Genomic DNA, 12,199 nt, shown 5'->3' with positions numbered 1-12,199 from the left:
ACACTCATCAAGTGGTCCTTGACTGTGGAATCAGCACACTGTCCTGTAGATATGTTGATCGTGGATGATGTGCTCACTGTAAATGGGTTAGTCTCCACTGCTGCCATGACCTTGACTACCATCTCTGCATCCCGGATTACACGACTCTGACCAGACTCATGGTGTGGGTTGGAGGAGTGGAGGTGGAGCATAGACTTGAGCTCTGCAGAGACAGCTGCAGTTAGTGGTTTTGTGTAGACCCATTTTGTCCTGGCAGCAGGGCTGAGTGTAATGCCATCCAGACTGCTTGCTTCCTTGGCATCGGCATTATAGGTCTGCTCCAGTAGCATGTCAAGAGAAACACTGTTGTGGCTGCCATCTGCTCGTCTGCCAACAAATACACCTGCCATCAGTGCTTCATGTACCTCTGAAGCTGTTTCTGGTAATTTCTTCATCTCAGCCAAATACCGAGGTAAAGATTGCTGCCCGTACTTGTAGTGGCCTGATGCAGTGAGGTAGGGTAGCATTCTTGCTGATTCACAGAGATGTCCTGTCCAGTCACCTTCCCGATCGTAGTAGATAAACCTTTGGAGAATATCTGACATCTCCAGGAAGGTTTCCCAGAGGACTGCAGTTGGTTGCCCATTCAATGATTCCTGAAAAAGCAGCAGCTGCTCTCTTAGGACTGCCATCTCTGTTGCCATAACAGTCAGCTGTCACTGTAAAAGTCATAGTAAAACTCATTTTCGCGTGGCGTCCATCTTGGAAATATGCAAATTAAAGGTCCAGACACACCCAATCATAAAGATAAGTATTCCCTTGAGTTTCTCATGCTCTGAAACCATGAAATAGACACCAAGTTTTTATTTCTAGCCCATCTGGTTCAAAAGTTATTGCCAAAGCTATTTTCTGATAGGGGCCAATATTGAGGCGGCCATATTGGATTTCCAGCAGCAAGTTGACCGGTTTGTCCATATAGGTTGTGATCCTACTGGGTCATAGATATTATTTCTGGTGGCCAACCTTTTATGGCAGGGCAAATGCAGCATACCCCCCTTTGCCCCTGGGTACTGATAGGGGCCAATATTGAGGCGGCCATATTGGATTTCCAGCAAAAAATTGACCGGGTTGTCCATATAGGTTGTGATCCTACGGGGTCATAGATATTATTTCTGGTGGCCAACCTTTTATAGCAGAGCAAATGCAGCTTTCCAAAAAAAAGGGGGTTTTGCCCCCTGGGTAGGAGCAAAAGGGCCATTGAGGACAGGAAGAGATCTACCAGCTAAACTAGTTTTTTGTTAGTCAACTTTAATAGTTGTGGTTGTTATTATTCATCCAAGAATGTGGATGAACAGCACCTGGATGATTCTGGGCTGATTGGGCATTCTTTGCATACTCTCTTGATTACATGGCTGTCACTGATTGGCTCACCTTTCTAACAGCCAGTACCGAAAAGCTTTCTCGTGTCGGCCTTGCCTCACAAGGTCACAAACTCTGTTTCTGCGCGGTCTGCTGTTGGAGCTGGTACAGACAGTATGTGGAATTCAAGTCAGGTAAACTACTTACTGTTTGGGTCTGCTTGGGTAAATTCTGTACTGGCCTCTTTCTAACCACAATGCTTTCTTTCTCACAGATTTTAACACTAGCCCCATTTTAACACTCAGCTAAACCCATTAAAACCGGGAAAGCATCTCTGTCATTTTAAATGTTTGCGTTGGCGATTCAAAAATAGCAGATATACAAGCTCACAGCGTGTCACTTTGTGCCGTGCTGCGAGCTTGTACATACAGTATGCTATTTTTGATAGAGATGCACCGGTTTTATATCAACCGGCTGCATCGGTGACCGGCCCAATCACTGTTATAAATTACGATTTTACTTTATTTTATGCATGATGGTCAAGTCGTGCGACTCAGTAAACATTAGTAAGTCGCCTATAGTGACAGCCTACTGATGATGTTGATTACCTTTGAAATGTAAGGATACATACATTGAATACATATATATTATGGAATATATTATATTCCATTATCCTGCGTGCAGTATTATAGCCTACTCAATGCTGTGACTGCGGTCCGTCAATCAGAGAATTTAAAGGCAGTAACATTGCTTCACCAGGCTTATACGGTCCATGCAGTTGAAGTTACTTTCACATGTGCCATCTGAAAAGTCCTTAATGCAGTAAGAAGCTTCCAACAACGACTCAAAAAGACGTTGTGATCATGATAGCTTGTGCTCGGCCTGGAAAAAAATGGCATTGGAGCAACCCTACTGTCTAGTTCTTAGATAGAAAATCAGTATCGGAAAAAACGGTATCAACAGGTCAGACTGGTCAGAAAAACGTGAATCGGTATCGTTCAAGAATTTTGCTGTGCATCTCAATTTTTCTTTTTTTTAAAAAATCTTCTAAGTGTGAGAACTACTGATTCAGAAGGCATTTGTAGAATCGGCCTCAGGTCAAGCAATATTACACGAGAGGGTGTGATTTACCATCATTATTGGCAAGACAGTGATGCTGTAAGGACCGAGAGGCGCTTGCACCGAGTTCCTGAGAGTTCCTGAGATATTACACATTTGTGTAATATTGCAATTATACAACAGTTACCATCAAAATAAAACATATCAAAATGTATGCATTTTATGGGGCAATTTGCTCTCAAAATAACCTTTTTGAAAGCGCTATCTCTGTTATCCTGGAAATGTCTTGGGTCTGACAAGAGACAACTAGTCCCTGTTTACTCAGCCAGTCCTCTCCAGACCCATTGACATGGTTGTGTTCCAGCCAATGTTCCCTAACTTAATCAATACCACACACAGAGAAAGAAAACGTCAATGTCAGCTCAGTCTCATTGTACAACGAAGATATCCACTAGAAATGAATATTTTTAATAATTTTAATACATTTGGAGACAACATCTGCAAAGTAATCCAAGGTCATATTCCTGAACAGTGTTCTAGGATCTTTGTTCTGAACGGTGCCCTTCTCGTGATGCTCCTGGTGAGGAGTTTCAACATGGCACAGATGTCCGATCCCTGTGATGAGCTCCTGAAGCCCCTCAACACAGAAGAGATAGAGAAGCAGGTAGAGAGACCGATGTAGAAATAAGAAAGCACATGCACTCACATACTTGTACAGATGTACTTGTGAGAACGTTCCCTAACCTCTAACCATCTTCTTATACAGTGTATGAAGTTGTAGGGTAAATTATATTTTTTGGTTAAAACAAAAGGTTTTTGTTAAAAGGTTAAAGCACTATATTCTGATAGTAATCATTGCTATAGAGTGTTGGTTCATCTCCATGTCTCTCCAGCTCTTTAATAAAAGGTAGGTGACACATTGTCAGCCAATCAGGAGAGAGTACCAATTTATCAGCTTCATTTTATAGTGTTCCAGTTCCAATTTTGTGTGCTAATTTCTATGTGTCATCACTTCCAATTTCCCTTGTTTAATCTGTATCCTGTCTGAGTTCTCTATCCTGATTGGATAAAATTGGTATCCTGACCTGAAAACACATTTTCTGTTTAATAAAGAGCTGGAGAGACATGGAGACTGCTGTTACTGAACAAACACTATAGCAATGAGAACTATCAGAGTATAGAGCTATATAACATTTATTTTAACCAAAGAAAATCCCTTACCCTACCTTTAAAGCTGCAATCTGAAACTTTTATGTCCTCCCCGAGAATCCCGGTCTTCCAACCGTGGGATATGAGTATGTTTCTAGCACTCTTCCAAGACAGTCTCCCCGCATGGCCAGTATAGTGTCCTACCTAACACCATGGGTCTACACTTCTCTCTGGGAGAGTATGGGGAGCACCTCCATTGCAGATGCACGCTGGGCAGCAAGACCTAGTCGGTTGAGTGTCTAAACGGAAGTACCGGAATTTTGTGGAAGTACCGCCCAAGGAAATGACATTGAGTCTTTACAAATCAGTCAACATTCTCCGTGAATGAAACGTGATTGGTCGAAACAATAATAATAATCTGGGGGAAGTACATATAACAGAGGTCCCGCCCCTATAGACACTCTCTGCATTAGGTCGTGACAAGACTCTCCTCGGAAATGAGGAAAGGCTTGGAACGAGGCTACTACTGCAGTGTACTGATTATATTGTATTAACATACTCGACCATGCAGATTGGTTGAAATAACATTTTATTCTTTAAAATAAGTTCCAGATTGCAACTTTAACCCATTAAAACCGGGAAAGCATCTTTGTCATTTTAGATTTATTTTATACTTTGGCTATTTAAAAATAGCAGATAAATGTAGATCTGCTATTTTTTTTTTTAAATGGCAGATCTAAATTTGTGCAAATCTTTGAATATACATATTCTAGCGAACATTTTTAACTCAAATCTTTGCTTCTGGGGAGTCCCTGGAACAATATATTTTGAGAAGGGGGTCCGTAGCCAAATACATATAATTTTTGGGGATCCTTGACTGAAAGTTAGAAAACCACTGATATAGCATAAACATATGTTTTTCAGAAAACTGTTAGGATTTAGAAGACATTTTTGTAGAATGTCATGTCTCAATGGTTTAAAATCCCTGAAAATGAATGACTTTCATGCAGCTCTCTCGTGGGAGGTGGATTCTCCATGAAGCCTACTCCACTGACACTGGCAACGATACCTATGCCCTGTCTATGACCAAGAGCTCCTGGGCAGAATTCTTCATTGACACCAGCAGAGGGACAGTCACTCTCACGATGATACACAAGTTGCTTTTGTTTGAGTAAGTGATAACTATTGTTTATTATTCCAGTGATTCTCAACCTGTGGGGAGCCCTCCAAATCATTGACGAAACACTATGATTTTAATGTATGACTTTCAAATTATTATTTTTAATAAAAATTATGAATCTGCTATGAATTATACACTTTTGTATTAAAAATAATAAATGTCATGGTACTTTTATCTTTAAAGAATGGAGTCTGCACACTGGCAATCTGGGAACCCATCGTCAAATAAAAACAGCACCCCCAGTGTTTTTCACTTTTGCATTTGACGGGGGGGGGGGGGGTGATTAACTAGACCTATGCTGACTGGAAACCGGGGTTTGGACATGCCCTCAGCCTTCCACTTCCGGTGATGCACCTATGTTTTCATCCCCACTAACAATATTTTCCCACGGAACACTAACACCATTTCTCCCAAAGAACATGGATCGTTTTGGTTATAAGCCCACTTGTTTCTATGATGAAAGAGCAAGTTAAAATTTTACAAACTTTTCTTGGTTTTGTTGGCTACGAGGACGCTATTGTTAAATGAGTTTCAGTTTGTTTCCAGTGCGAAGCGAGCGCACAGATGTAAATCCCTTTTTTTTGATTGGGTAAAGCGCTTCCGGATCTGAAGGCACGCCCCACTTGTATGCTAACGCGCACACGTTCCGAACGGGGCTCCTGACAGATTCAGTAGCGCAGCTCTGAATCTGTTCTTGAGAGAATAGCACACTGGAACACAATAAATACAAAGCAGAGTTTTTTTCAGCATTACCAGTGTGCAGACTCTATTTTTTGTTTTATGATACTTTTGTTTGTCTTAAACCTGGGCCACGGATGTGCGTGCACTACTTTTTTCACTTTTATTCTTTAAAACCTTGAAAGAAATGTGTTTTCATTCTGATACCCATTCTGTGCATAGGAGCTTAAAGTATACTACGTTAGTTCCATTGATCCAAGCTGGAACACAATCAATTGATCATTAATATAAAAGTGCTCTGAAAATGTGCGTGGCCCACCCACCTGACCACCCAACCTGAGCACTTAACACGGCACTGCCGTGTTAAGTGATCAGATGGGTGGGCCGCAAACACTTGCATGATTTTCAAGTGGGCCCTGATACAGAAAAGGTTTTACACCACTGGTTTATTCTACTTAAAGAGCAGTATTAATCATATTATTTGGCATAAAAGAATTGCAAACTCAGATGGAGTCACCGATATGTTAATTGTTCACAATGTTGCTATTGACTCCATTATAGGAGAACGTTTGGTGCTTTTTATTTTTATCCTAAAACATAGTCTACATAAATGCACAAACCTGATTAAAATAGATATTTGCACCGTCGTAATTAATTACTGGACAAAATGTCATCTATATTCACTGCACATTAACTGACCCATAATTCTCAAATGATACTGTTATTACATGTATGTTTATCTTGCAGAAATGACATATGGTGTTACTACCATTGCCATGATTTCCACATGACCCTCAAATCCAACGTACTCGACCTTAACTTAACTGGTAAGTTTATGTTAACTTTGTGAAATGGGACATTCTGCATAATGGGTACTTTTACTTTTGGTACTTTAAGTACATTTTGATGAATTATTTTGTACTTAAAGTAAATTTAGAATTCCAGACTTTTACCTTTTTGTAACAGAGCATTTCTACATTGCATTGATACTTTTACTTAAGTAAAAAAATGCAAGTACTTTTTCCACCACTGACCACACTTGTCTTGCTTGTGTAGATCACAACGCTTCAGCAAAAATGATGTTTCTGAATGGCTGCGACGAATGCCTTGCACTGAACATAACAGCACATGTTCCTGGTTACAAAACTCTCCATTATCTTCTTGTATATGGTAAGCAGAAGTGTTCTGATGTGTTCAGTATTTGGATGTGTAATCTCTTGATTCTTGATCTATTCTCTAAAATGCAGTGTAGAGAATGTGAATGTATCACCAAATGTTTTTATGGTTAATTGTGTGATGTTTTTTCTTTTTGAGGATTAAACGAGCAAATGGATGAAAATGTCCTTCAAAGAACCAGGCAGCAAGCTGATTGTCTCGATGTGTTCAAAACACCATACGAACCACCATTCCACTACAAGGGAGATGGTAGATTTATCCATATACATCTTTCTATGAAGCCCAATGTCTATCATGTATTGCCGTATAATTATAGTTATAGACACCCATAAATACTCCTAATACTTGATAAAAAATAATCATAACACATTATAAACAATGTTATTATTAATTATAAGGTCAAGTATGAATGCATTATAATCTGCTTATACAGTAACACTGCATAATTACAGTTATAAACACTCATAATTACTCATTATGTTTTTATCTATGTTTGTATAATCATAATTTGTTATATGCATTTCATAATGACTTGTAAGGTCAAGGATATCATTATTGGTCACTCCGAAGTCTACTTTTGACCAGGACCATGATAATTGTATAATGCATAATCCCTGTTATAATACATTATAGTATGATTATAAGTTCATATAAGTTGTCATTGTGTGCTTCAAGTAAAGTGAACACACACAAAATGTTTCTGCCTACACCTCCAGGAATGTCATTACTTTACTTAAACCACTAAATGACCTCTTATAGTGACTTATACTAACACTATAATGAGTTGTAATAATGATTATAATGCATTGTAAAGGAACATGACAAAGACAACAATCAATAGAATGTTGATTCATTTATTTTACTAACAATTAATGTGTTGCATCTAAATAAGATAAGAACAAATGATCATCATCACCATCATTATCATCATCTCAGGAGCAATTCACCATTTCTAATACTCTCCTTTGTATTTACCATTGCAGAGAATTGTCCTGATGTCTGGAACTTGTCTTATAAGAATAAAGTTAACCGTAGGTCCAGAGGGCCTGGAAGCTCGGCATCACAGATGACCCATCAACTGATTACTTTGACATTTATTTCTATAATCCAGACATATTTTATCTGATATGATTAAAACCTATCCCCCTTTACATCTTTGTTTAACCCATTAAGACCTGAGGCCAATTCTACAAAATGCCTTCTAAAATATATATTTTTTTAAAACTTATGTTACTATATCAGTGGTTCTCAAACTTTTTCATGTCAAGGACCACCCAAAATTATGTGTTTGGCCACGGACACCCATCACAAAACATTTTGTTCCAGGGACCCCCAGAAGTAAAGATTTGAGTTACAAATGTTCGCTTAAAAAATATATATATTCAAAGATTTGCACAACTTTTCAAAAATAGCAGATCTACAAGCTCACTGCTATTTTTGAATAGCCAAAGTGCAAAATAATGCTTTTTAGCTCAAATCTAAAAATGACACAGATGCGTTCCAGGTCTGAATGGGTTCAATGTAGCCTGCTTTCTGTTTTATTTTTGTATTTTTACTTCTTTTATTATTTTTAATTGTATTCAAAATTCCTTGTATATTGTGTATTTTGCTCTGTGTCTTGAATAGCTGTTTCTTATTAAGGAGAGATAGGTGTTTCTTTTGCTTAATGTTTTATGTAAAGAAAAATGTAATGTCCTTGTTGTTGAAATGTTCTATACAAATGAACTTGACTTGCCTTGCTTTACTGAAATCTGTTGCATATTGGAACTCATTTTGAAGAAAAAAAAAAGACGTATGGCAGAATCAAGATTTATGATTATTTGTTTTTGTTAGATTGCAATAAATAAATGTCTATACTCATCTATACTTTGTAATTATTTTTGACTAGCGAAGAACTTCATTGGTTCAGAGACAAAATGTGACAAAATGTGTGGCAGCGAACGAGGGGGCGGATCTTATAAGGTTATGAGTCCCGCCCCCATATATGTTCAGTCCACTTATTTCGAGAAACGCTGTTTTCATCAATGCATAATATGGAAAGGAAGGAGGTACAAGAACTATGGAGACCGAATGGAAGCCCACACCAGCCCAATCTTAAAACTTAAGAGCCTCATGGGGCAGTGGCAGGGACCAACCCCATGTAAATCGATATTGAGAACATGGATAGCGTGATCAAGAATATATAATCAAACCTCCATAAAAGAAACCTCATCCAAATGTGGGGCGGGCCGCATCACTACCTCAAGTAATGAATGATGGGTCCAACATGCGGAGCAGATAGTGCAGGCACAGTCAAACACTACTAGTGGCGTATGCAAGATTTTTGCAGTCCCGACCTTTAGTGACCTATTCGACCCCAACCTTCCCATATGGAGATCCCCATAGATGGAGACAATCAACATTCCCAAGTCCGACATCATAGCCCCAGATTTGGGCATAACTGACATAGCCGCTCCATATATGGATATACCTGACACTATCTGACATCACTATAGTGATATCAGGGCCACAGCCAACAGTATAAAAGGCTCGGGATGCCTTGGTTAAGTGGAGTTTCATCAGCGGGACCCAAGCAACCTTTTGATTGATTGAATATTGTATTAGGCAAAAATGTAAAACAGCACATTTACATTTAAAATACTTTGTCTATAAGGTCCGTTCAAAAAAGTCCTTGCGGTCTCTTCCAATGAGGTCCTTGGTATTCAATTCATAGTCATATATAGTGGCACCACAGTTCAAATATCAATACAAAAATACAAAACAAAAAAAACAGGAACAGCTCCTTCTTACCTCTAGGCTATGGTCAAGGCTTACTGCCTGACCACTTTGGTCTGCCACCCCGGGACGACTGGTTGCCACAATGATGATCGAATTGCCTTCTGTAGGCCTATGAATAAACAAAACCGCGCTTGCGCTGAGGAAACATTTTGCGGAATAAATTGTGACCATAATATGGAAAAATGTGCAAGAAGAAGAAGACAGTGAAGAATATTAAATAAACGATGTAGTCTAAGATAGGCCTACCGTACTCCCACTAGGCATGCTTATAAATTGTTTGTCTATTGTGTTAAAATGTAACTTCCTTCCTTTCCATATTATGCATTGATGAAAACAGCTTTTCTCGAAATAAGCGGGCTGAACATACAGTATACGGGGGCGGGACTCATAACCTTATAGACGGGTTTCCTGTTAGTAAACATGAGAGGATATGACCGCGCAGAGGAGGGGTAAGCCTATAGAGGGCGCCATTACCCGCAGCAGCTCTGGTCAAATGTCCATTCATAAAAGAAATGATCTTCACCGGGTTTAATGAAAGTAGATTAAATTATGCAGTTTGTAATACCTTGTTTACTCAATAAAAATGATTTGTCGGAAGTTGGATCTGTTTGTATATAATAGCAGCATTATGCCTATTATGCCTATAATAGCAGAATTATGGCTATCTAACTCCCGAACACAACAACAGAGTGAACGGCGCAACAATTTGTTTCCCCCGAGCATGCGCAGACAGCGCATTCTGCTCTGTGATGACGTCGCGCGGAAATCCGTCTATAAGATCCGCCCCCTTGCTCGCTCCCGCGGCGGTCTGGACATTTCTCGGGCAGTGGACAGATTCTGGCATAACACCTCCACATCCACTGGCTCTAACTGGTCGATCACTAATCCTGGATTTGCTATTAGTGTGTAAAGATTCCTCTCTGTTCTTGGCAAACAAACATGTTGAAAACGGGTGTATTATGCTTGTAATCTGTTCCAACAGCAAACTGTTTAAGTGGGTCTGAGTGTGTTAGCCCATTAAAACCGGGAAAGCATATGTGTCACTTTTGATTTTTAGATATTTTTTTTCACAAGCTTGTACATCTGCTATTTTTGACCATTTCTTTTAAATCTTGAAAGTGTTCGAAAGTTGAATAATTTTGAATAACTAAAAAACGTCTTAATGGGTTAAAGTACAAAAGTAATGTTGGTAGAAAATGTTGTCACAGGCCAGGTAAACTACTTACTTCACTGTTTGCTTGGGTAAACAAGCAATGTCTGTTGATTCACCCCAGTTGGCATGAGTCATCTGGGAGATTGAGTAGCCTACTGTGTGACAGCATAATTACAAATACAGTAGAATGCACCTGTGTTGAACATGTCTTCAAGACATGTACAGCACACTCACTGAAGAAATTGTCTTGGCCGTATGGCTGTATGGCAAAAAAAATATATTTAACTGAAGTCAGGGGGACAAATTTGATATTGTAAATTAACGCCTAAATAAGCTGTTGGTGTTTGCGTGGGCAATCAAGGCCGGTTTCGACACCATTGTTTGCATACTCTCTTGATTACACGGCTGTCACTGATTGGCTCATCTTTCTAATGGCCAGTATTGAAAAGCTTTCTGTGTCGGCCTTTCATCACACACAAAATCTGTTTCTGCGCGGTCTGCTGTTGGAGCTGGTACAGACAGTATGTGGACTTCAAGTCAGGTAAACTATTTACTGTTTGGGTCTGCTTGGGTAAATTCTGTACCGGCCTCTTTCTAACCACAATGCATTCTCACTGATTTTAACATTAGCCCCGTTTTAACAGTCAACTTAACCCATTAAAACCGGAAAAGCATCTGTGTCATTTTAAATGTTTGCTTAGGCGATTCAAAAATAGAAGATATACAAGCTCACAGCGCGTCACTTCGTGGAGCGCTGCCAGCTTGTACATCTGCTATTTTAGAATAAAAAAAAAAAAGAATCTTAAAAGCGTGAGAACTACTAATTCAGAAGGCATTTGTAGAATCGGCCTCAGGTCTTCTTAAGCAATATTACAATTACATGGTACATTAATGGTAAATCACACCTTTGTGTAATATTGCAATTATACAACAGTTACCATCAAAATAAAACATGTCAAAATGTATGCATTTTATGCGGCAATTCACTCTCAAAATAACAACCTTTTTGCAAGCATTATCTCAGTTATCCTGGAAATGTCTTGGGTCTGACGAGAGACAACTAGTCCCTGTTTACTCAGCCAGTCCTCTCCAGACCCATTGACATGGTTGTGTTCCAGCCAATGTTCCCTAACTGAACCAATACCACACACAGAGAAAGAAAACTTCACTGTCAGCTCGGTCTCATTGTAACAAAGATATTTGCTGGAAATTCATATTTTTTAAAAGACAAATTTGAAGACAACATCTGCAAACTAATCCACGGTCATGTTCCTGAACAGTGTTCTAGGATCTTTGTTCTGAACGGTGCCCTTCTCGTGACGCTCCTGGTGAGGAGTTTCAACATGGAACAGACGTCCAATCTCTGTGATGAGCTCCTGAAGCCCCTCAACATAGAAGAGATGGAGAAGCAGGTAGAGAGACCGATGTAGAAATAAGAAAGCACATGCACTCACATCAGGGGTCATCAACATGTCCGTACACGGACAAACATGTCCGTGGCAAGACATGTCTATGTCGGTGGCACATTTCTTATTTTGAAAAAGAAAATCTTGATATAGCCTATATATTTTTCTCATTATAATGTAGAAACATATAAAATGTGTTTTAATAACTCTGGTGACTCGTAAAGTAACATGCTCATTACATGAGTTGCAGGAGATTTTTAGTAGGCCTATTGCACATGGTAC

The 12,199-nt window shown here is 39.2% G+C and overlaps 1 protein-coding gene across 1 annotated transcript; it reads left to right on the top strand.

Moving 5' to 3' along the window:
* The first annotated feature begins 1,473 nt into the window (after positions 1-1,473).
* On the top strand, positions 1,474-7,738 carry LOC311037589 (uncharacterized protein). The gene is made up of 7 exons (XM_084046811.1): positions 1,474-1,532; positions 2,930-3,061; positions 4,557-4,717; positions 6,152-6,231; positions 6,461-6,574; positions 6,719-6,829; positions 7,564-7,738. The coding sequence occupies exons 1-7, from the start codon at positions 1,515-1,517 to the stop codon at positions 7,704-7,706; spliced, it is 759 nt and encodes a 252-aa protein (XP_083902937.1). The 5' UTR covers positions 1,474-1,514; the 3' UTR covers positions 7,707-7,738.
* Positions 7,739-12,199: the final 4,461 nt, after the last annotated feature.

This window comes from Gymnoscopelus microlampas (genome assembly GCF_963454915.1).
Source record: "Gymnoscopelus microlampas genome assembly, chromosome: 21".
NCBI classification, from domain to species: domain Eukaryota; kingdom Metazoa; phylum Chordata; class Actinopteri; order Myctophiformes; family Myctophidae; genus Gymnoscopelus; species Gymnoscopelus microlampas.
Note: the sequence above shows the minus strand (reverse complement) of the source record. Positions and strands in the feature narration are given on the sequence as shown.

Bases quoted from the DNA above. Each gene is read 5' to 3' on its own strand.
- LOC311037589 (XM_084046811.1), top strand. The intron at 4,718-6,151 runs GTAAGTGATAAC...TTTATCTTGCAG, and splicing joins CACAAGTTGCTTTTGTTTGA to AAATGACATATGGTGTTACT. The intron at 6,575-6,718 runs GTAAGCAGAAGT...TTTCTTTTTGAG, and splicing joins CCATTATCTTCTTGTATATG to GATTAAACGAGCAAATGGAT.